A 24,746-nucleotide genomic window follows, 5' to 3' on the forward strand; every position below is an offset into this window, starting at 1 on the left:
ATTTAGCTAAAACCCATCTTGGAAAGGCTGGGAGGCCATCTTTTAAAGAGGAAACATAGCTTAAACTATGATTGTCTGTATGAGCACCACGTCTTATTGAAGCATGTGAGCATGTGAACTAGACCATGTCTCTGACAATAGTAGATTATATCTTCAAAAGTGATTTTAAAATCTCTTAGAGTGAGCTCTTCATTAAAAACATCTCCATTAACTCAGCCTTGATTATAATTAGGTCTGTATAAACGTGATGAGTGTCTTGTGCTGAAGACATCTCCCGCTGAACGAGACAGGAGAACTTGGCTCCTGTATTGCAATGATAAGCTACTGAGGACAGCACTCTGAGAAGAAGAGAAGTGTGCTAAATGCATTAATTCACAATGATGAATCCTCTCCTTTGAGTGCATCACATTCATTTCAGAATTTCACTGCCTGTCAAGGCATCAGATAGGAAAAATATGTAGGCAGTAAGATTAATTGTTCCTCCAGCGGTAATGTGCAGTCGCATAAAAGTCCATATGGTGACGCATGATGAGGGGAAGTGCTGGTCTCTTTGTCTCGACCGGAGAGAGATGTTATTTAGGATGTGACATGCAGAAGCACATCCAGGCATGTCGTGCGGCCTCAGGAGCCCAGAGTCGGCTACGAATCTGTTTGTTTCTGTTGTAGCTCTGCTTTGAGGTACAGTCACACTTATGTGGGAAAAGGGAAATAGGCCAAAGTAATTGATACATTTTCAAGCCATATACAGCAGGGGGTTTGTTTTGTCGCAGATGTAGCCTAGTGTTTACTACATTTGTTCCAAGCCATTTAAAACAACTACTTTCTTTTGTCGCTTAACTTTAGCCCAGCATTTAGCATGTTTGCTCTAAGAGTGTTTACACTGATTGCATTTGCTCCTAGTGGTTAGTGCAAATGCTCTTATGACTTGATAGGAAGAAGAAACGAGCACAAAGTAACCTACTATGAAATATTTTGAACCCTTTAACAATTATTTTATTATCAGTTATAAACTAGCCTAGATATTAGCACATTTGTTTTAAGTGTAGACACTTTTGCATAGTTTGTTTCGTTTCACACATTGTAATTGTGCATGTCCATGTCTTTCCACAGCAACACCTGCAAGAGTTTTATAAGAAACAACAGGAACAACTCCATCTGCAGCTTTTGCAGCAACAGCATCCAGGAAAACAAGCGAAAGAGGTACGATAAAAACACCAGTACACACATGTTAGAGGCAAAAGTGATGGTTTCTCTTGCGTTCGCCAACCACAAGCGACTTTTAAATCAATCTGTGCTGTCATTACAAGAGGCTACGCTCCTTTACCACATAGGAAACTTTTTCTGAATGCTACTGAATGATGTAAAGCGCTAAAATTAGGCAGACAAGTGTCTCAACTCCGTCCTTGTTGGCATTTCAGAGTTACGCTGACGTTAAAATGCCCATTTTAGCGTACCGCTCAGGGTCTGTTCATTAATGAACCACTGCAGCGGGTTTGGGCCGACGAGCAGAAAAGTTTGACCGCAACGAGCTCATAAATCAAACTGACAGTCAGACCGTGGATCCGTCTGGCAGAGACCGAACGAGACAGAAAGGGGTTGCTGACATGCAGGAGCAGGCATCAAAAAGCAAAGTGCGCCAAAGAGAGGGTCGGCAATCCAAACAAAACGTGAAGAAGCAGTTAAATTGATTAGCTCGGTATCGTGGATGGGAAACATCCCCCGCCCCTAGCAGTCTCTTCAACTAGCACCTTCTACTATTGTCTCTCTTTAAGCAAGCCATTATGCAGGGCCTACAGAAAGCAGGGCTGACCTCCCGAAGGCTTTGTTTCTGTTTGGATTTGCGAATAGATTTTTTTTCAGGCCTCGGCATCAAATATGGAATAGAAATTGCTTCCTTATTTCTCACGAGACAGCGGGGCCAATCTGCACGGCTCACTCCATTATGCAGTCTGTTTTCCAGTGAGTGCATCACATGTTTTGCCTCTTTTTCTTGCTCTCTCATCCCTAAACTAAAGGAGTGAGGTCTTCCTCACCGTTCTTGACTGAAGGTCTTTCTTGGGAGTCTGTTCAGTCCTACCGCTAGGGTAATTCCAAGCAAAAATTGGAAGTTTAACTTCCCTCCTGTAATGGGGGTCTTTGCTTTCTTGTCACTGAGTAGGTTGTAATGTATTCTGACAGGAGAAGAGGAAAGGGAAAGAGGATAGGAGAGAGAGAGAGCTCAAGCTAACAGGGTCTCAGCAGAAACTAGCTCTCAGTTTGCTAATGGACCTCTGGAGACTTTGTCCACAGAAGCAAACTTCAGTCATTTTTAAGGCAGACCTCCTTAAAAACAGCTAATAAATTGAGTCTGCACTACATGGAAATGCAACTACAACACCACTTTACATTTTCGAACAGCTAAGACTAAAGAATGTTGTCTTGTCATTTAAACGCATGCCAAATTAAACAAACATTGAGCCTTATTCATGAATCACTAACAGAATGAATTTGCATAGATGACAATTTATGTAAAACTTTTATTACAAACTAGTATGACATAAAATTGTATGTTGGGCCCACTTGTGTGTAAAAGTCTAAACTATATTTACAAATATTTGTGCAATACTGGTTTTACGAACAATTTAATGCACAAATTTGATCTGCTGTTTTTACCTAAATGAGGCCCAAATGTTCTTTGCTATTTAGTGATTTGGACTCGCAAATTATTTATATTTCCCTTAGTTTAGTAATTGTTTTGTAACATTAATGTTTATATATTTAACATGTAACAGTTTGTATATTATGTTTATATGTTTATTTAACATTATATGTATATTTAACATTATTAATATACATTATATGTATATTTAACATTATTAAAACACTATGATTTTCAGTTCAATTAAAAATTTTTTTTAGTTTTTTTGTCATCTATAATATGATTATCAAGTTTAAATCAGCAAGAATTTATGCAAGAACTGTTTAATGAGTTTTACATGGGTGTTTTGTGTGTGTGTGGGGGGGGATTAGAACATCGTTTACCTGGTTTTATAGATTTATTTTTACCAGTGGAAAGATTTCAAGCATAGTTGCTGTGCTTTGATAACTGAAGTGCTGCATCAAACAATGCTGTGGTTTGCCGCCGCTGCTGTTGTTGTTATTTTTGTTGTTGTCTTTGCCAGCTTATGTAAGAGGCTCGACTGGCAGTAAACAGGGCTCAGAGGGGATGGGGGGTGGGTGCTGTAAATCTCTCTCACCCTCCCTCCCTCCATCACCCCCTCCCTGTGGCCCAATAAGCTGTAATGGACCATTAGAAATGCAAGACAATTAACTATCAATGGCAGAAGGAGGGGGCTCCACACGCTCTCCCACCCACATCTCACACACAGTTTTCAGTCAATGCATGCAGGCGAAACGATGAGAACAAGATGCCTAGGTTTCACTTGGGCCACATGAGTAACCAAACATACTTTCTCGTCCGTGTTAGTGTTTTGCATGTATATGCGCACTCACTCTTTCTCTCTCTCACTATAGCAACAGCAACAGCAGCAGCAGCAGTTGGCGGCACAGCAGTTGGTGTTTCAGCAGCAGCTCTTGCAAATGCAGCAACTGCAGCAGCAGCAGCACCTGCTCAACATGCAGAGGCAGGGCCTCCTCTCTCTGCCCCCTGGCCCGGGACAGCCCACCCTCCCCGGACAGACTCTGCCGCCAGGTAAAGTCCTCACGTGATTATCTGAGAGTGTGCGTGTGTGGCTGCGTCCTCTTTTAAACTCCCCTTTTTTTTTTTCTAGTTCTCGTTCTCTCTTGCCTGTGTCTGTGTGCTTGTTGTTTTCCTCCCCCCCCCCACTCTCTCTCTCTCACTCTCTCTCCCTCCCTCCCCTCCTTGCCTGTTGTTGTTGTTTACGGACTCACAGTGCGAGCTCAGAGCTCTGAGGAAGACGAGCTGTTGCCATTTGCTTTTTTCCTGGAACAAGCACCTGGTGCTACTGTGTTTATCGAAATGGAGCTGGATGACAATAGTTTGAAAATGGCTCTTAATTGGAATATAGCTGGGGCTACCAAAAGCGGAATATACGTTTTATCATCCAAGGGATTATACGATGATTTGATTCTGCACAAAGGGTTGTTTATGAATGCATAATCATGTGCAGATGAATTCCTGGTTGCTTTGCACCTTTGGATAACACGGAAACAAAGCAAGGGATGAGCGTCCAGGTCGATCTCGCACCAGTTTACCTCCAGATGCTTAAGTGTGATGCTCAAGTATCGCTACAGAGCAGAACAGGTTTACCTACCTTGTTAGAAAAGGGTAGACGGGAGCTCATAATGGGAGTTTTGTGAATGATTTTGTCTGTAAACCTGTTTGTGACTTTCTTGCAGCTGGTCTGAGCCCTGTTGAACTCCAGCAACTTTGGAAAGACGTCACTGGTAACCACACCATGGAGGACAATGGGCTGAAACATAGTGGCCTGGACCTGAGCACCACCAACAACTCATCCACTACCTCCACCAACAACCCAAAAGCTTCTCCGCCCATCACTCATCATGGCATCTCCAACGGCCAGTCCCCGGTCCTCAACCACCAGAGAGAGAGGTACTCTAACACACACACATGCATGCTAAAGGTAATCTGAAGGGCATTGGTTTATTCTTCCACTCACCCGATCACCATTGGGTCCTTGACATCCGGCTGGATTGGCCAAGTAAAGTCACTTTAGATAAAAGTGTCTTCTCTGTTGCACTAGCATGCAAACTCTGAATCCCTTGTCCCTGTGTGTACATTAACATAAAGACATGTTAACAAACACAAACCAAACAGCTGTTTAAACTACTTTTAATGTGCAAAAAAAAAAAAAAAAAGAACAGTTTATGGGTTTCTCCCCATTTGCAAAAGGAAAATGCTCCTTCCTGCAGGGAGAGGGCTGTGTGTATTTGTTTGTTTGCACATCAATAGTTTATTAATGTCTGGATAACAGTTGAAATTAGATGAAACCTCCCTTGAGACAGCGCGTTATTGAACACAACGCCTTCCGGTATATCAAACGCATTGAGGTGCAACTTTCAGTGGCAGGAACACACAGCTCACCTCACTGTATATTAAGTGTTTAATATGTTGCTTTTCTTTTGAAATTGCTTTGCTGGCGTCCTTGTCATGTAAATAGAATACACTTTGCCAGTGTGGCATTTACTGAACATTTATACGTGTGTTTATATGCTCCATGGCTGCTTTAAGGCATAGATTCGCATATTTCTCCATGTATTATTCAGTCTGTAGCAGCCATATGTTAGTACATAGCAATAGCCATTGACTTTACTGGGGGAGGATGTGTTGTGTAATAGTTTTTATGTATGTAGCGTCTTTACAGAAAGCCCTTTCTTGAGAAAGATATCTTTAGAGGCAGAGAAGGAAAGGGAAAAACAGAGAGAGAGGCGGAAATAATTTTAAGAAATAGGTTACACTATTTTCTCGTGTGTTGGTGGAGTCTCTCGGGCCCACGGTCGTTCATAATCACGGGAGTGTGTTGTGTTGTCAGAGCCAGCTGCTTTCTATGATGTGCTGGATCGATAACAGCAAGGCAAAACAGCCGGTGAGGTTTGTGTGTGTGAGCGTGTACCGCACACAAACACGCCGTGCTAGTCTGCGTAGCCTCACATTCGCACGTTAGCCCCTCAGCGCCATTAGAAGTGGTGGTCGTAACTTACCGAAATGTCTTTTCACAACAGGTTGTGCCCTTAAAAATGCCCGTTCCATCGCAAATGAATCTCCTGGTGAAAATTAAAGTGCAGGGGCCAGTTCTCTGCTATTTACACAAGTTCTCCGTAATGGCTTTACAAGGTGAAAGTCTGTGGAAAAAATGTTGATGGGTGATTTTACTTGGCCGTGCCATGTGTTTTTTAATACACCCATGTCTCCTCAGTAATACTCTGGATCAATAATCTCAAGGTGGCCTGATGTCGAGGGAGAGGATGTGTGTTTTCACCAAATTTGACCCAACTCTTGGTCCTAGTATACTGACAGGTACCACCACCATGTTTTTCACCTCGTTTTAATGCACATTTATTTCTCTTTCAGTTCACTGCATGAAGAGACCGGAGCAGCGCAGTCCCTCTATGGTCACGGAGTGTGCAAGTGGCCAGGATGTGAAAGTGTTTGTGATGACTTCGGACAGTTTTTGAAGTAAGTGACCATAGAGACACCATAGTTGCATTTATATGCACTTAAAAAGTTTCAGTTGGCAGTAATTTATCTGTTTCCTTTGTATGTCTCTTTTTAATGCTTATTTGATGCTTAGTTGTTACTTTACCCTCAAGTTACGAATTGTTTTTTTTTTTCGATTTATAACATTTTCAGACTTCAGTTCTTGCACCTAACTGTAAATCCACAAAATGGATTGTGAATCTCCTAATAGATTTCCCAAAGGCGCACACAAATGACCATGCATCTCCACGGCTACATGAGTGGATTATGGGCTGGAGTTTAGAGGCAGAAGCTAATGGCAACCTGCGTAGCCGTGTGGTGTTGTCATGGCGTAGCTAACGGAGTGAAATGAACTCTTCATGCTCCATCAACAATTTAGTTAATTAGCTCATTTGTAATTGGTCGGCTTTGTAGCCGGGACGTGAGTGGGGGACATCAAAGAAGATGATGTTTACTGGGCTGGAGAGGAAAAAGCCTCACCATCAAAGAATGGAGAAAATTTGAATATTCTAATTAAATATGTAATTAACTGTGAAATAATAATCTGGTGCGTTTGGTGGGTGTAAATGTCCAGTCAATTCATAAAAATGGCTTTTGAGAGTGGTAACATTGTTCTGTTCTTTTATAAATGGAATCTAAATAGTCCATTACAATCAAGTCAAGAATTTAGCACCTTGAGTGTGTTACCATTTAACTAGTTGGTTATGACTGGCAACCAAAAGTATGCATATACCTCAAGCTACAGGGTTAATTAACCCTGTCTACTCCATTGGCGTTCGTTTATTACGTTCATTGCGGCACAGCATACATCAGAGATCATATGATCATCAGAGGTTGAAAAAATCCTCCGCATCTGACAGCCTGTGCGGTAGGATGCCATTACAACAATCATCATCCAAATCTTCATCGAAATGGGGGCGAGACACCCTTGTTCATTCCCAGAGTCAGAGACGCCCGTACTGTAACTCCTACATGAAAACGCTCCCACAAAAGACAGCATGATCTGAGCTGGAGAGATGGCGGGTGGCGCCGTGCCTTGGAGGAGCGATTGTCGGTGTCAAAAAGAAGCTTTTTATGTTGTTCGGAGATGCCAGTCACTGCTGCGTATCATCCAGGTACACACGCTTAAAATGGTTTACATAAAATAGGTGTCAGATTCAAATGGCACCTTTGATGGGGAAGCAGGGGGTGGAGGGATTCACCCAAACTGCACAGGCTTGTAGCTTGCAGAGAAGAAAACAGCCACGGTTTTGTAATCTTTGTTGTGTTGCTGAGAAAGTTGTCAAGATCAGCATTTAAGCGTAGCTCTGCACTCTTTCATGCGCGGTGCACCTGGAGAGGGGTAGCCAAGAGGTGCCTGGCACATTATATTAGATCTGAAGTTCAAATAGATGTGCGTGCAAGCAAGCTGGTACACCTTGAGACGTGTGTATTAATGCAACAAAGCATGCGTCTTGAGGGTTTGATTCAGGGCAGCTTATTCGGGGGTTATGTGCAGCTAATAGAGGGGGATAATGAATTCATAGTGTTCTAATGTTGTTCTGCCACGCAGGCGATTTTGTTATTGTTTAAGCTCCAGATTGCTGCCCTAGTTCCCTTATTGATTTCCTCTCACATCTTTGAGAATAGTCAGGATGAGTAGGGAGAGAAATATACAGACATACCCGCTGGCCTGTAATAAAGATTGACGTGCTGTCAACACTGTAGTGTCTTTCCCATGTGGACACAATAATAGCTTTTGTATCTCAGTAAACAAACTCTTGCCCATTGTAATAGGGTTTCTGCAGGGGAATGAATCATCCTTTTCTCCTATTTAACATTTAATAATAGTGAAGCAACCTGCCGAGCTTCTGCCACTTAGAGTGCTGTTTCTTAAACTGGGCGCTAATGAAAGCCAATAGGAAGTCCCAGGTTTGATTAATCAACACATGACCAGTTGATGGTGATGAGTTCTTTAGAAATTGCGAGTCATTTGAGAATTAGCTAAATTATTTGATTGGTCCATGTTGGCTGGAAAGGCCTAAGTATATACCAACTCAGCTGATTTCATTCTATCTGTGGTTTTTGATGCACTTCTCAGTCCGTTGCGTACCTGTCCGTCTGAGCCCTCATTCCCCATCTCAAAACAAAAATCAATATGCCTATAAAGTGACCCATAAATTACAGGCTGCTCCAGAGATGTTTGCTCAGAGCGAGTGAGCAGCCCGGTCTCATTCTGCTCTCACCTCTTTGTTTGAACTAAACCCAGCGCCACAGGCTCATTAAGAGATATTGGTGACTGCATCTAACCCCACCCCAGCCCCCTGCTTTTATCAATGCATAGTCAAACACCTACTGCCTGAATATTTCATAGGCGTGCAGTAATCTTAATGTAATCACCAGCACTAACTAGCTCTCGCTATCGTTGGCACTCGCTAAAGACTGTTGTGGGTTGTATTTCATTCTGCTGGTTATTAACAAAGGTAATTGTTACTTAATTTCTCACAATTGCTACTTAGTATCTCACAGTTGTGACTCTACAACAGTTTATTTCTTATAATAATTGTAACTAGATCTTACAACTGTGACTTTATTTCCCAATTTAATTACTTTTTCACATTTTCAACTTCTTACAATTATGACTGTATCACAATTCAAATTGTATAGGTCACAGGGCTGTTTAAAAAATCATTTTATTTTTATTATTATTGTGACATATCTTTCAATTGTGACTTGGTGTTTCACAAGTGCGACTTTGTATCTCACAATTGCGACTTCATGTCTCAGACTTGTGACATTCTCATAACTGTGCTTATATTACTCAGTTATTACACTTTCTGACAATTACATTCATTTTATTTGCTCTTGGAGAAGAAAACTGGCTTCCATTTAAAAATGGAAAAACCTCACATTCCTAAAAGAAACAAGGAAACAGGATTAAGATCTAGATGGTCCCTAATGAGAAATGGTGCGTGCTAGATAAGATGTGTTATTTAGCGAGCTACCTGAACTAGCCAGTCGTGGCTTTTGAAGCAGCTGTAATTTATGACATCAACCATACATCAAGTGCGTAAGATAGCATTATGAGCATTGAAATGAAAAGGGTATTTGCAGCATTAGTTCCCTGTGAGGGACCTGATTACATGATTAATGAAATGCCCCTTTGCATGCACATTTTGAAACGGCAATTAGGCACGGGGCCGGAGAAAGGCTCCGATTCTCCAGTCATCCTATGCGTTTTTTTTTTCCTGTTCAGTGCTATCTCACTCTTGATTTATAATGGAGAATATCTGAGCATTAGACCTGAAACGGTTACAATAGCAAAAGCGGGTGTGATGGAATGAAATAATTTTAAATGGGGATGGGCGTAATTGAAAGGTAGCGGCGGCCATTGTGTTCTCAAATGTCCTCTCTTTGATTGGTGCGTCTGAGGAGGATTATGAATATGTTGTTATTTTGTGTTTTGCACATAAACAATAGCTTGCACTATGAATAGAGAATGAATAGAGAAAATGCTTAGTAGTGTTAAAACTAGCTCTGTGTGTGTGTGTGTGTGTGTGGGTGGGTGGGTGTGTTTGCGTGTGTGTGTGCGACTGTGTGTGCAATTGAAGCTCACACTAATGCACTGGAGGTTGTACTGTAAATGATCATTGAAGGGTCTGCAAGCTAACCTATAATTACAGGAAAGAGAGTGGCAGCATTGGCATTTCACAAGCATGTCTTCTAAAAGAGCGCTTTGTGGGTTTGTCACCAGTGATAATTTAGATAGAGGCTCATTACTGAACATCACAACACTTTTAAAAACCTTTTCGCCTTTGTGCGTTTGCCGGGAATAAAGGTCTATTTTAATGGCGGGCTTCTTTTGTGTCCTGCAGACAAAATCCAATCAAGGAAAACTGCCATTGACTGCTCCTGCAGTCTGAAGTGTTTTTTTCTTTCTGCTAATATTCTAATGAAAGGATGAGTAGATACATTTAATATGTCGGCGGAATAATGCACTCTTCGTAGAAGGCACTTTTTAAACGTTACTTGAGTTAAATTACATTTATTGTATTTATTTCTTGATAAATGTAGAAGACAAAACCTCTGCGCAAGGCCTTTTGTACTCTAACATCCCTCATAAGCCGTTGTGTTCTGAGTGCTGCCTTTCATTCGCATGACAGTCGCTCTATTGTGATGTTAAACACCGGCTTTCAGAGAGCGTGGGACAAGCTTGCTAGATGGCGGCGGTTTGTTAAAAGCTAATGGGATGGACGTCCTGTAATCCAGAAATCATATTCATCAGCAACAGTGGTAGTTGATCAACAGCAACGCTCTATTATTAGTTCAGCCTCTGTGTGTGTGTGTGTGTGTGTGTGTGTGTGTGTGTGTATGAGGGGTTGGTTTCTCATCCGTTTTGTCTTGTTTACCCACAGGCACCTTAACAGTGAACACGCTCTGGATGACAGGAGTACTGCTCAGTGCAGAGTACAGATGCAGGTGGTACAACAGCTCGAGATACAGGTACAGTACACAACAATACAACATATATGCATTTAAAGAAACAGTTCACCCAAAAATTACAATTCTGGCATTATGTGATTCAGGTGTGCATGACTGACTTCTGTGGAACACAAAAGAAAGTGTTTGAAAAATGTATTGACGCTTTGGTGTCCATACAAAAAAAGTCAGTTAAGATCAGTTAGTTTGGAACAAGAACATCATACAGGTTTAGAATTATATGAGGGTGAGTTAATGACATAATTGACGTTTTTGAGTGAGCTTTAGAGCAACATGAAATGAAATTCAAAAAGCATGTGTGATTTGTAGACTGATTTCTCAACAAAGTGAAAGTAATGTTGCATTATTGAAACATTAAACAAACCTGACTTACCTAGTTTGTGTACTAATTATACTTGAAACTTTACAATGTGTCTGGAAAATGTTGTTCATTATGACAAATTTCTTGTGATGTTTGTCATTTGGATAAAAAACATCTGCTGAATGAATAAATGTAAGGATTGGCAGGCTGCAAACGGGACTATCTGCTTATCCTGTGGCAGATAGTAAAGTGTTCAGGAAAGGTGTTATCATAAACAATCATTATTTAGATTTTAGTCCTTAGTTTAGAGCAAGACCGGCTTTAATGCATTAGGACATGATTTGATTGTAAAAAGTAGGTGTTCAGTTTATGTTTCACTTGATTTTGAATTAATGTTGTCTTTAAAACACACTTGTTCAACTTTAAATGCTTTTTTGCAGCATAACACCAAACATTTTGTTAATTAGCTTGTTGCCATAAAAAACTTGCAGCGTATTAACTTTAAAAATGCAAAAGGGACACCATGAGCAAATCCATCCCAATAAAGGTGAAAACCATCACATGCCTTTATAATTGAATCATGGTTTGTGCTTATTTTCTATCCCGTCCAATTAATATGTGTGCATCTGGGCTGGACTGTGTTAATTAAATACACTTTGCACCTGAAGGAACGTCTAAAGAGAGCCACTATTTTCAGTAGCTGGAGCATGACCTTATTAAGGTGTCACGCTGGTGAGATAATGAGAGCAGTGATTGAGGGATGCTATTACTCAGCACTGCAGCCATCTCTCCCACCAGTTAACACTCTGTCCTTTGCCTCACACCTTCCTGTGCATCATGGGATGTGGCACACGGGGTTAAAATCCATCTTTCTTCTGTTAATTTCAAATAAATAAGCAGTTTCACTTGCAGAATAATTGCGGCCTCTAGTTATTTTTTATCTAAATCTAGAGGTTCCCTTGCATTTACAAACATAAAGAGCTGCATTGCCTTTGTGGTGTGGATTGCTTTCTGACCATGGCTCCTCTAAGCCTTTGTGATGCCAATCTGAATGCAAGCCAAGCGTTCCCCTCAACCTTTAAAGGTTTTTACGCTCGGCGAAACCCTCCCTTGTTGGGCTCTTGAAACAGAACAATGAATAATTCTTGTTTATATGTAAAATAACATATGGACATCACGATTTATTCCTTGACTTGTTCTCTTGTTCGCTGATACAACAAAGCTCTCGTGCTTACAATGTGACCAATTACAGCAGAGCTGCTGTTTTCTGTCCTTCTGGGCTTTTTTTTCCCCCCACTCATTTTGGCATTTTTTTTTTTTTCTTTTTTTTTTGGTCCTCCGTCAGTGGTAATGAGGCCCGGTTCAGAACTCGAATGCCAGCTCACCGGCAGAGTTCAAGGCGGTGCGCCATGCAGGCCAGTCCCTGTCATTCACTGTGAGTTAGATTGATGATAACAGATCGCCGGGGCACTAACTGGACCTCGGAGGACCTGGGAGGAGGCAGGGAGGCTGGACCGACTGGCACTCTGTTTGCAGGACCCCTTCACCTCTGGGCAGCTGCTAGATCCAGTCCAGCCCTAACAGTGTCCACAGGACTTTGAGTCGCCCACTAGGACCCTCTAATTTATGGCCTGAATAGCTTGTTACTGTCAGAGCTCTGCTGACCCAAATTCTGGTATTGACAAAAAGATGAAGTGCTATTTGTTTTCTGTGACCTCCGAGCACCACCTTCAGCTCTCCATCACCGCACCATGAGAAATGGTTCTCTTATCTTTGCTTTAATCTGCCACTCTCTCGCTCTCAGTGGTTCTCAACTGGTTTTGCTTCAGAAATCAGACATAATAGTGGATCACTTTGCAGTAAGGTTGTATACATAAATTACCGAAATATACCTAAAACATGACCAAATTCAACATTTGTTTAAATGCATAAAAACAGACAAATTTTACCAACTGACCAACTAAAATGTTGTATTTGACCAATTTTCCTTTTTCAGTTCATTTTTCCTGTCCTTTTTGAAAGTTAATAAGCCTGTTTATTGTTCGATCCTAACTCAACTCAAGTGTATGGTTAATTGCATTTTTTATTTGCATTTAGCATTGCTGCTTTGCAGCTGTCTATGGCCCCATTGGAAAAGCACTCTGGCTTGTTTTCGGATCATGACCCGCCAGTGGAGAACCACTGCTTTATGTCTATCTTTTAGGCAAACTTAAGGAAGTCGGTCTGGCCGTATGCGGGATTTATTACAAGCAAACAAGCTTGATAACAAGATGTATTACTGTGGAAGTCTGGGGAAAATCACTCATTTCTAAAACCGGTCTGTTTTCTTTTTTCTCTCTCTCTCCCCCTCTTTCCGCTAACAGCTTTCTAAAGAGCGTGAGCGTCTTCAGGCGATGATGGCACACTTGCACATGAGGCCCTCAGAACCCAAACCATCACCAAAACCGGTGAGTGCATATTGGTACGCATACAGTAAACAGGACATGGATGGTAAATGAACTCTCTAAAGGATGAGAAGAGAATGGGATTTGTAATGCCTGCTTTCTTGGGACCCTACCAGGGCCGAGAGAACATTAAATCATATACCCGATCTCAGCCAAAAACACAGAGCAATTACGCTCTGATGGCTTTAGCACGGCAAACAATCTGTTGGCCAGTAAAAGATGTTTCGCACCGTGCACTTAAAGAAGGGGGAAGACGTTTGGTTTAAAAATGTTTGAAATAATAGATGGAAAATGGGAGAAGATGATCTGTGAAGAAATAACCCGTAATCTGTAAACATTCAGATATGTAGCTGTGTATTTGGAGAAAAATGGATCAATATATGAAAATGCCCATCAAAAAAAATGTCACCCAAAGACATTCTTAACCATTAATCAGATACAAAATACATAGTGTGTTGTGCTGGGAATTAAAGTGTTTACAAAAGAGAGTAGGCTGTAATAAATATTATTTATTGGAATTATTTATTAGCTATTAAAAATTTTGCGGGGGTAAACATTGTTAGCGTGTTGCCACCACTTAGCAAGTAGCAAATTTCACCAGCATAATTTTTTCTCATCACCTCCCACCGTATAAAGCAGATAATCACAAGACTGAATAATTATCCTGTAAATCCATCAGGAATCGACTGCTCACCTCTCTCTTTTTCATCCTCAGAACTCCGGCAGCTCGGTGAAAGACTAATAAGAAACATTCAGCCTATAATCCACAAACGCATATGAATTATATTAATGAAATATTACATTTCATAAACCGCATATGAAAGGACTGCTAATTGCATTTGATAATGAACAATTAATGGCAAGTTCTCAAATAATCAGTTCTTAAATAATTTTTTTTTTTTCCTGGCTCATTCCTTTTTGTCTTAGTGCAAGTGTCAGGCTCACGCAAATGCTTTAACGTTATCGGTTTCACAGTTATCAAAGAGAACACTTGTATCCTCCCTACAAAACAGGAATGTTACAGATAATATGGCGTATTTTCACACCCTCGTACACACAGGGCCGACAGAGAACTGTTCCACACATTTGATAAATATTAATAGTGAAAATGTATTAGCACAACAAAATGAGCACTGGCAAACTCTCAGCAGCTATCCCAAGACAAGGTGCTGGTACACTGTTATATGACCCCATTTAAACTCTGAATGGCACTTCATTAAATGTTACCATTTGGCCATGCCATGGATGGCTGAAAATCAAAGTTACCAAGGCTGCTAGTCCTGAATAACGAGGGGCTCTATTTTCCCAACCCCTTGCCTTCCTCTCAGCCAACTTTGAATGTATATTCAGATGAGCAGCGGTAGTAAAGGGCTGATCCCTGCATCTCATTCACTCCTGCTCACTTAACCTTTAATAAATTCCGTTTCGCAAACATGTTACGCTTGTTGCCATAACCAGGTGAGGAACGAGGAGAAATATCTTGTCTTAACATTTGTGGGGAAGTCGTGGCCTAATGGTTAGAGGGTAGGACTCCCAATCAAAGGGTTGTGGGTTCTAGGGTTCCCGGGCCGGACGAAATTGTGGGTGGGGGGAGTGCATGAACAGCTCTCTCCCCACCTTCAATACCACGACTTAGGTGCCCTTGAGCAAGGCATCGAACCCCCAACTGCTCCCCGGGCGCCGCAGCATAAATGGCTGCCCACTGCTCCGAGTGTGTGCTCACAGTGTGTGTGTTCACTGCTCTGTGTGTGTGCATTTCGGATGAGTTAAATGCAGAGCCCAAATTCTGAGTATGGGTCACCATACTTGGCTGAATGTCACTTCACTTCACTTCACTTCACATTTTAAATATACATGCAGCACACTCTATCTGTTTCCCCGCTCCCTCTCTACTGATAGGATTTATTATGAAGTGCTTTTTTGCATTGTTTGACAGTGTATCAAAACCTTTTTCGATGAGTAGTGTATAATTATAGCCTGATGTGGTGATTTGGCCACAATAAGAAAGGTATTAATAGAGACGGTCCTCAAATCTGGTGCCATGACCCGACCCCTGACAAATTATACAATGTATTGTACACATCAAAATGCATTTTTGCAAGATGGTAATACAAATGCCAATAAATGTAGCACAAAAACTTTGTCACTCATATAAAAAAAGCTAGTTTTTTGTTTTAGCATATGTAACGTTAAGCATTAAAAACTTGTTGGTGGTATTGTAAGTTTTATTTTCTTTCTTTTTTTCAACTTGTAGCATATTTTGAAATGAAATTTTAGTTGTAGAATTTGTTGTTGTTTATATAATTTTTATTTAATTTTTTTATTCTGTGCAGCAATGAAGTGTTCATAAGACACATTTAGAAGTAATGGGGTCAATTTTGATTTTCATAGTGATTAAGACACTAGTATTTACTTAGCATGTGATGTAGAATCAACAACATAACCATTTACCCTTTTGCGAAGACGTCCCTCTGGTAGACCACTTGTCTTTTTCATTAATTTCCTTTCAAGGTCTTAGTTCCAGTCATTAGCCAGGATATAACATTCCCCTAGAGCAGTCATTGATTTCTTGCAAAGTGGTATAGCGCATGCCACTCTCTGTGTTGGCATTACCTCATCATCATTAAGTGGAGCTGTAATTGTCTATAGAGCAGCCGCCTGAGAATAGCTAGCTTGACATTTCATTGTTTTTATCAACACATGCAACAAACGATTGTTGATGTTAAACCGTTGAACATTTTTAATTCTGACAGCACCGGAACTCTGCTTGCCAATTTGCAATTAAGGCAATTTGGTTTGAATATGTAATGATGTCATTACCATTCAAAGGAATTAATGGCGAGACTAAAGGACAGGGTGGAAAGTAGAGGATAAGTGCATATTGAAAAGAAAACCTTTGACTATGTGTTTGGGTGGTAAGACAGGAAGAGATCAAGATGGATCACTAGCGAGGCACTAGGTTATGATAGGAAGCCAAGTGATGTTATTCCCACTGTGTGTGTTTTGCATCCAGTGAGCTCTTATGGGATAGAGATGGGCCAGGATAACTCACAGTCTGATAATTAGATAATCTTTAACAGTGTGCTCTAATTAGAATTCTTAAAATAAAATTTCATCCTGTAATTAGTGCAGATTGGCTGCTTCCTCCTTTGCTTATTAGGGGAAACACAGCTGTATGAATGAGCCAGCACCCTCTCTCTCTCTTTTACAGCTGAATCTCGTCTCCAGTGTCACCATGTCAAAGAACCTCCCATCTGTCTCGCCCCCCAACTTACCTCAGACACCCACCACGCCCTCCGCTCCAGTCACGCCCCTTTCCCAGATGCCCCAGGTGCCCAGCGTTCTTAGTCCCGCCAATGTGCCCAGCATGGGCGCCATGCGCAGACGCCACCCTGACAAATACTCCATGCCCTTGTCCTCAGGTTTGTGGATGCTATTTTGTTCGCTCTTTATGCAAATTAGGCTAAAATCAAATCATCAATATTCAATGCATTTTAATTACAAGCAAATATAAAATGATGCAATATTCAAGAAGGCGGTGCATCTAAAAACATCGTGTTTGATGTTTATATTTACTGGTCTTCTGCAAGTGTCGGAACAGTGGTGAAGGCATGAATTATTCAAACACATACAAAATATCAATGCGTGCTCTAAATTCACGAGCGTGTTAATGTTTAAGATTTCTCCAGAGAGAGATTAATTAAAAATGTATTTAGTTGGACGTGTAAAATGCTGATTTGAAGTGTAGCCCCCCTACCCCCCAACTCGCCTCTCATTTTAATTTGATAAAATCCTAAATGAATTCCTGGCGGAGACACGTTTAGCAATTATCCCACTTGGGTTTATTTCATTTTATTTTTATTTATCTGCTGCTTCGTATCATTTATTTATTTATTTTTCTCTGCAGAGATCGCCCCAAACTACGAGTTTTACAAGAACGCCGATGTCAGGCCGCCATTTACTTATGCAACCCTCATCAGGCAGGTGAGTGGGAAATAAATTAGCTTTAGCCTGATTAGATTGTAATTAATTGCTGCTTGAATTAAATCTGGATGAGAGCGTCTTGATGCACTCCAGTTTGTAACGCACCGCTTAATGGCATCTCATTGCAGGCTATCTTGGAGGCAGGTGACATGCAGCTAACGCTCAACGAAATCTATAGCTGGTTCACACGCACCTTCGCCTACTTCAGACGCAACGCTGCAACCTGGAAGGTAATGTGCTACGGAGGCCTGCCAGGGACATAGGCCGATTAATGGCAATTGCCCCCTTTGTAAACTGCCTCATGAAAAGGACAAATTCTCTCTTTATCTCTCTCTCACGCTTTCTCTCTGTGACAAGTGAAAGAATAATTCAGCCTCTGATATCGTTTTCTAATTTGCTGCAATTAATAGCCGAGTCTTGACGGGAAGGTGTGTGCTCTGACGCGCTAATTACTAACCAGCCACTCAATCATCAGCACCTTTTGTTAGACATAGCGTATTACTGCTTTCTCAGTGTCTCCTTTTCATTTTTTCTCCCTCGCCAGCCTGCATATTATTGGTTAATTAGTTTGAAAGATGGCTGTTTGCTTTGTAGATGCACTCTGTTACATACCTTTTCTTGTTGTTGTTGATGTCAGCTGAGGCTTCATACACACTTTATCTGATGCGGTGAGACAAAAAACAAAGGGGAACAAGACAAATGGAGAGAGAGATTAAGACCCGCTTGGTTCTAAAGCGCTAATGCCCCTGTCATCCAGGAAACACACTTTATTTCCCAGTACAAAAGACCTCATTTGTATCTTTGTCCCAACAAATACATTGTCAGACAGGGATAAAAAGAAAAGGAGGATACAATGAAAACCATTCTCTATTTTTAGACAGGAGAGCACGGTGCATGTCGATAAGATACATGGCTGTTTTTCCATTTCTATTTTAACTCGAGACGCAGGTCCTATCAAAGGTTTCTCTGTCTCCAATCATCATGTGAAGCATTTCCCAGCACTAGATTTAGCAAGGTGAATTAATTTGGGTTTGGCTTGCTAATGATGCTGGTGTATGATTGCTGGTCCACAAGGGTGTGCAATAGCTCCCCGTACAGATGCATGCTGGGCCATGACTCATTTACTGTTTGGAGATGTAGAGTTTTTAGGCATTATTATGGCTGCATATGCATCCCTTTTTCCAACTCTCTTTGCTTCTGTCCTTATCAACTCAATATTTTAATCTGGTCTCAGCTGGAACAAAGAGGCAAAGCAGGGGCTTTCGGCATATTCGGGTCCCTCCTCCTACAATAGCGGAGCAGGAATTTACATTCGGAGCCTCCCTGCTCTTTTGTGAGGGCCCGGGCACGGCCGGCTGGTGACGGGCTTGTCATTTGATTAACAGAGAGAATTTTTAAAAAGGAATGAAAGGTGATTTAATATCTGTGCTTGGTCTCATCAGCTCAGCTTGGGGATCGAGCTCTCAGCCCCGCCAGCTTATTAGTTATAACTATATAGCATGCATAATAAAACTGCTCATTTGCTCATTAATATTAAAATTATCATATTCAGAGCCATGGGCATTAAGATCAATCAAATCCTGGGATTTTCAGGTCAGATGCGAGATCTGCTTATGAGGGTTTATTTTTTTATATATATTCCTCTCTCTCCCTTTTCTTGAAGAAAAAAAACCCGCCCCTCAAATAAAACATGGAAAAAAAGTAATATAAGCAAAGGTTATTATTTGGCTTCTTTGCTACATTTTAATTAGATTTTTTATGGTGACGTATAAGACTCGCCATATTTCTTTATTTTTTTTACCCGCGCTTCTTGATTATTAAGGAGTGTTTATGGGTAATTTTGATAAATTTAATATATTTTTGGAGTTTTGATTATTGCACTTTTTTTCCCCCTTTTTATTTCTAAATCTGAAACATCTACATTTCCTGCTTTATTATGGACTTTAATCTTTAAATAACTGACATAATTTAGTTTTAATCTACCATAACATGTTACAACAACGATAGTGTTCAGCAGATAAGATGTGATATTGTTGATATTTTTCCCCACCTATGCGACTTTGATTACACCAGTAGAAATGTTGTTTTTGTTTTTAATGCACTGATAAATCATGCACACTAATACAGTTATTGAAGTAATATGTACTCTTTATATATATTATTTGTATATGTATATATGTATATGTGTGTATGTTTAACAGAACGCAGTGCGACACAACCTCAGCCTGCACAAGTGTTTCGTCCGGGTGGAGAACGTGAAAGGCGCAGTGTGGACCGTGGACGAAATGGAATATCAGAAACGCAGATCTCAGAAGATAACAGGGTAAACACAAACAAACACAATATAAATGTTTTTCAGATGCGGTTACAGTCAGATTAATAGTAATAAACTTCAACGTTTGTGTTGTTGTGTTCAGGAGCCCGACGCTGGTCAAGAACCTGCCATCCAGTCTGGGTTATGGGGCAGCTCTCAACGCCAGCTTACAGGTAATGTGTGTGTGTGTGTGTGTGTGTGTGTGTGTGTGTGTGTGTGTGTGTGTGTGTGAGGTTGGCACAGGCAGTGAAAGTCTAGAAGGACACCGTGTGGTAGAGGCAGGTACCTTCTCTGCCAGCCTGGCCTCAGACTGATTGCAGCCTGTGCAAATGCGGGGGCATAATCATTAATATTTATCCAAACTGTCATAAATGATTTGGCTTCGCAGTGTCGGCCAGCGAGGTGCTCGTGGCAAAAACTTTAAAATTTAATTACTGTATATAACTTTAATGTGCAGGAGGCAAAAATGTCAAGTCTTTTTTTTTTTTTTTTTTGACAGTTTTGAGGTAAAGTTTTGGATGGTTTCATTATCATGTGGATGCTCCGGCTGTCTTTATTCTGTGTTCATTTGAGGCCTGTCTTGTAAGGTGAAGAGATTGTTTTTTTTTGTTTTTTTTTTCAACTCTTCGAAACTTTCCCGTTGTTTTTTTCCCTGCCACTATGTAGCAGTTCTCATTTGTTTTTATCATACTGATACTTCAGCAATAATTTGGAAGTAGCTCAATAAAAAAAAGAGGAGATAATCTCGAAGGAGCTGGAAGCCGTGCGCTATGACATGCAGACTGCTGAAAGTGCTTGAGTATAACTATTCCCTCTCTCTCTCTCTTTCTCTTGTAGGCTGCATTGGCGGAGACCTCTTTGCCGTTGCTGGGTAATCCAGGCTTGATGAATAGCGCGTCATGTATGATGGGGGCGAGTCCTCCAGGACTGATGTGCGGCAGCCCGACCGGACTATTACAGGGCAGCATGCATGAAGATCTCAACGGCACACTAGATCACCTGGACACTAACGGACACAGCAGTCCCGGATACTCCCCACACACCCAACTGTGAGTTCACACACACTGTACATGTGCATTTAGACACAAAACAGCACACTTAAAGTATATACTGATTTACAAAATCAATAAAATGAATAATATAATAATAAAATATATTCAGCAGTGGTTGATTTCATCCAACAGGATTCGATTGGATCATGAAATGTGGGCTATAATTTTATTGTCTTATATTACTTATATCATTATTATTAATTTTATGAGCAGTTTCATCAGCTTGTTGTATATGTGTTCAATTGTTTGTTTAATATCCTAAAATAATGTTTATAAAAATAAAACAGAATAATTATTATTGTTTATAAAAAATATTTTAGTTTTTTTTTGTTTTTTTTTAGCACTGATTCTGCAGTGGTATGAGTATTCAAATGGTTCCTAAATTATGTTCAAATTAAATTCAGTCATTTCTAAATTACCTTTTAAGATTAAATTCACTCACTCTTTACTCCTTGTTTATCCAGTTTCACATTCTATGGAAATTAAATGGGTTTCAAACTGCTCATTTACTTGAAAGATAATGTGCAATTACAAATATTATTTATTTTAAAAATACTTACCTTAAATGTTAAAGGATGATGTTTGGAAATTAAAGCCAAAACATTTTTGTGCCAAAAAAAAAAAACTGAATATTGTACTTTAGCAATAATAAAATAATTATTAAAGTGATAATTATTAAAAAAAAAAAAAATTATACAAATACAAATGATTTTAGTTTTTCAGGTTTTTAGCATTAAACCAGTTTAGGTATGAATATTCGCAAGGTTCCTAAATGACATTTAAATTACACATGCATACAAATAAATAATAAAAAATCATCTAGACCTGAGGGTTAAGTGCTGAGGATTCCAGCTCTTACCTATAAATAGGTAAGAAGTGAAGGCTGCCATGATTATAGATTCTCTTGTAATTACCCCACTGTCCGCATCGCAGAGGTTTAGATGTTATATTTTATGCAAGACCATTCCTATTAATATTTAGCAGCTAACTATATCATTAATTACTTTAGAATCTTTGCCTTTCCATCTTTTTTAATGGCTCACAGAGAGAAAGGAGGAGACCGAGAGAGAGCACAGGCTGATGAAAGATTAATGCGGTGCCGGTCGGAGGAATGGTGATATAGAACATGTGCTCGCCCAAATCAGTGATGTCACTCATGCTGGATGGCTGTGTTTATTGAGCCAAAGATAGTAGCACGAGCGTTACTGGCAGCGGGAAGTGTGTTGCACGCCGTCAGACCTGCGCGCGCACATTTCATGCAAAGAGTTGCTAACGCCAACCCAAAGAACCTATTAGCTACAAAAACACACTGCGCGCTCTGAAAATGTGTGTTAATAGGAGTTCTTTGATTCAGAAATGGGACAGTAGTGTGAATTGGGCCAAATCTGAGATCCAGACAGAATCCCTGTGTATTCACTCCCTCAGGTTATTTAACTTTTAATAACGCACAGTTAAGTCTGGTGTTTCTAGACCCCACTCTGTCTCTTTCTTTCTGTCCGTCTGTCATATTTTCTCTCTTCCTGGCTAAAGCATTAAGACATAAATGCTCAATAAAGGTGAAATCTGTTACATGACCTCTGCATGCCCAAAATGGAAGAAATATGTTTGGCGAGTGGTTTTTTTCTGGGCTGCGTTTAATAATGAATAGGACAACATATTCACTTTTTGTCTCCTGAGAAACAGAACAATTGGACTAAGATGTTGCATTAATGGCATCTTTCAGACTATATGTGTGTGTATGTATCTTGTTTGGAGGAGAAAATGTAATAGTTTGCAAGCAAAATTCAAAGAAAATTTGATTGAAATTGAAACTGAAATGTTTTTTTTTTTAAATGCACTTTTTATCAAGTGAATTCTCAATGGATAAAATTAAGTAAAATTAAAATTTTCTCATTGTTTATCCTCTGAAATGTCCCATTATGGAAGTAAAATTACTAAAATATCACTAATATATAGAACCTTATTAAACACATACTCTTGCACAAACATGCTTGAAATTGGTAGTGTTGTAGTAATAGTTGTCTCTGATAATTTTGGGCAAGGGAAGCATCTTTACTCAAGCGCTGTGCCAGTGTCCACAAACACACACACACACACAGAGACTGACACAGGCTCCAGATTTTCTCATGCCAGCCTCTCATTAAACACAAAATGACTCATCCTGACATCTTAATACAGTGGAGAAGGGACGGCAAAGACTAATCAGTTCGGTCTCTTCCTCTCTCTTTCCTCTTCCAACCTCACAAGCATGCTGCTGATTTATAATTAATGCAAATGAAAGCTGTAAGCCATGCTTCTTCACATTAGGAGTAAAGGCCTGTGTCGAGCTTAATGGCCAGTGGAACGTCGGACCGACCGGGATCATTTGTCTCGCCGTAATATCTTTAATTATATCTGTTTGTTATTGTACGATAAATGTGGCCAACGGAACGTTAGGTGAACGTTGATGGTCAATGGTGTCTTTTATAGCCCCATCAAAAATTATGATGACAAAGTAGATGTTTACTAATATAATAGCTTCAGTTTTATGCTTGTGGCACCAGTAAAATGTACAAACTAATAAAAAATATGGTGAATTACGATGACAGAAACTATATATTACTTTTCTGATACCAAAATAGATGGTAACATCATTGTTGTGGCTGAGATTGCAGAAAAAGTAATTTTAGTAATGCGAAAATTGAGCAGTTACAGTCAAAAACGTCTTTTATAGCACTATTTTGTTACATTGACAAAATAGATAATTGCGAACATTATGCTAATGTTTTTATGGCTAATATACCAGTTAAATGATGAGAACGAAAGGAAATGACGATAACGAATTCCATAAATTATAAAAATTATATGAAAGTATGTCAAATTAGTACAGAGAAAAAAAGAACTTGTAATGGCCGATGGACATGCCAAACGAAAGCATGCCGTTACTTAAGATTACACTGTCTGACGGCCAGACGCCATTGTGCTTGAATTAATTGCTTTAATAAAGGAAGGAGGACTTTTTAATTCGCATTCGCAGGTATTTCTTGAGGGTGTGAAATATATCATTGTGGTGGTCTGGTATAGTCGCCCCCTTTCTCTCTCCAGCGCACGTAGCCGAGAGTAGGAGACGGAAACATCCTGGCGCTTCCACATCTGAATATTAATCTATTTTGCTATAAATATTAACGTAATCTGTACCTTTTAAAATTCTTTTCATATTCAAAGTTCCCCGTGCTATTGATGAGCGCGACCCAGGAGAGAGCAGCCAGACACGGCCTAATACAGAGACTAGTTGATAAGGCTTCTCTCTCTCCAGTCCAGCGGGATTTCCTGATGCATCCGACGTGTCAGAAATAATTAGGTTTTGTCAGATTTATCATGGTAGCACAAACCTCTCTCCCTGCCAAGGGCTTGAGATCATGTTAAGCCTTGTTTGTGTATGACAGAGTTATTATTCTGGTTAGTAACCCTACTTCCGCCCTCTCTTTAGCATCTCGCCGCTCCTCGCCAAACCGCTCGGTGTTTTTTCACCTACATTTATTGACAGTCGCTAAAGATATTCATCCATTTGGAGTTAAAAACATGGATCATGGTGTCCGAGGCAACTGGCAGTCTGAAGTTGATTAATGGTGGAGTCTAGCTGCAGGTTGTCTCCTCACTGGAGAAGTGCCATCACGGCCCCTGCATATTAACGAAGGCCTGCACTTTCTATTAACAAGATAAAAAAATTAAAAAAAAAAGCTCCACTCCCCCCTGTTTGCTCCAGGGGCGAGGGGATGAGAATTTCTCCATTATTTATAATGGGGCTGCAGCTACTCTTTTCCCCATTTAAATAGCAGGTGCCATCAGTAAACTTCTCAGTGGCGAGCATATTTTACTGTCAACAGTTTCACGTTTCCACACGCACTTCATTAATCGGGGTTTAATTGCTGTTAATGCTTTTTTGAGACTTTGAAATCAAGGGCATCTTGAGCTAAAGGTGTCTCCGGTGGAGTGTTGCATGTTTGATGAGTAA

General features: G+C 40.3%; 1 protein-coding gene across 4 annotated transcripts in view; it reads left to right on the forward strand.

Annotated features, from left to right (window-relative positions):
- LOC113047939 (forkhead box protein P2) overlaps positions 1–24,746 on the forward strand; it is a 95,838-nt gene that overhangs the window by 66,783 nt on the left and 4,309 nt on the right. For all 4 annotated transcript variants that reach the window (XM_026209375.1, XM_026209377.1, XM_026209376.1 and 1 more), the window contains 12 exons: positions 1,111–1,200; positions 3,514–3,691; positions 4,360–4,573; positions 6,053–6,157; positions 10,573–10,660; positions 13,322–13,405; positions 16,614–16,824; positions 17,310–17,386; positions 17,515–17,616; positions 19,588–19,709; positions 19,804–19,873; positions 20,538–20,749. In XM_026209375.1, coding sequence (XP_026065160.1) covers positions 1,111–1,200; positions 3,514–3,691; positions 4,360–4,573; positions 6,053–6,157; positions 10,573–10,660; positions 13,322–13,405; positions 16,614–16,824; positions 17,310–17,386; positions 17,515–17,616; positions 19,588–19,709; positions 19,804–19,873; positions 20,538–20,749 — 1,553 coding nt within the window. The remainder of the gene's footprint in view (positions 1–1,110; positions 1,201–3,513; positions 3,692–4,359; positions 4,574–6,052; positions 6,158–10,572; positions 10,661–13,321; positions 13,406–16,613; positions 16,825–17,309; positions 17,387–17,514; positions 17,617–19,587; positions 19,710–19,803; positions 19,874–20,537; positions 20,750–24,746) is intronic.

This window comes from Carassius auratus, chromosome 29, assembly GCF_003368295.1.
Source record: "Carassius auratus strain Wakin chromosome 29, ASM336829v1, whole genome shotgun sequence".
Lineage (NCBI taxonomy): Eukaryota > Metazoa > Chordata > Actinopteri > Cypriniformes > Cyprinidae > Carassius > Carassius auratus.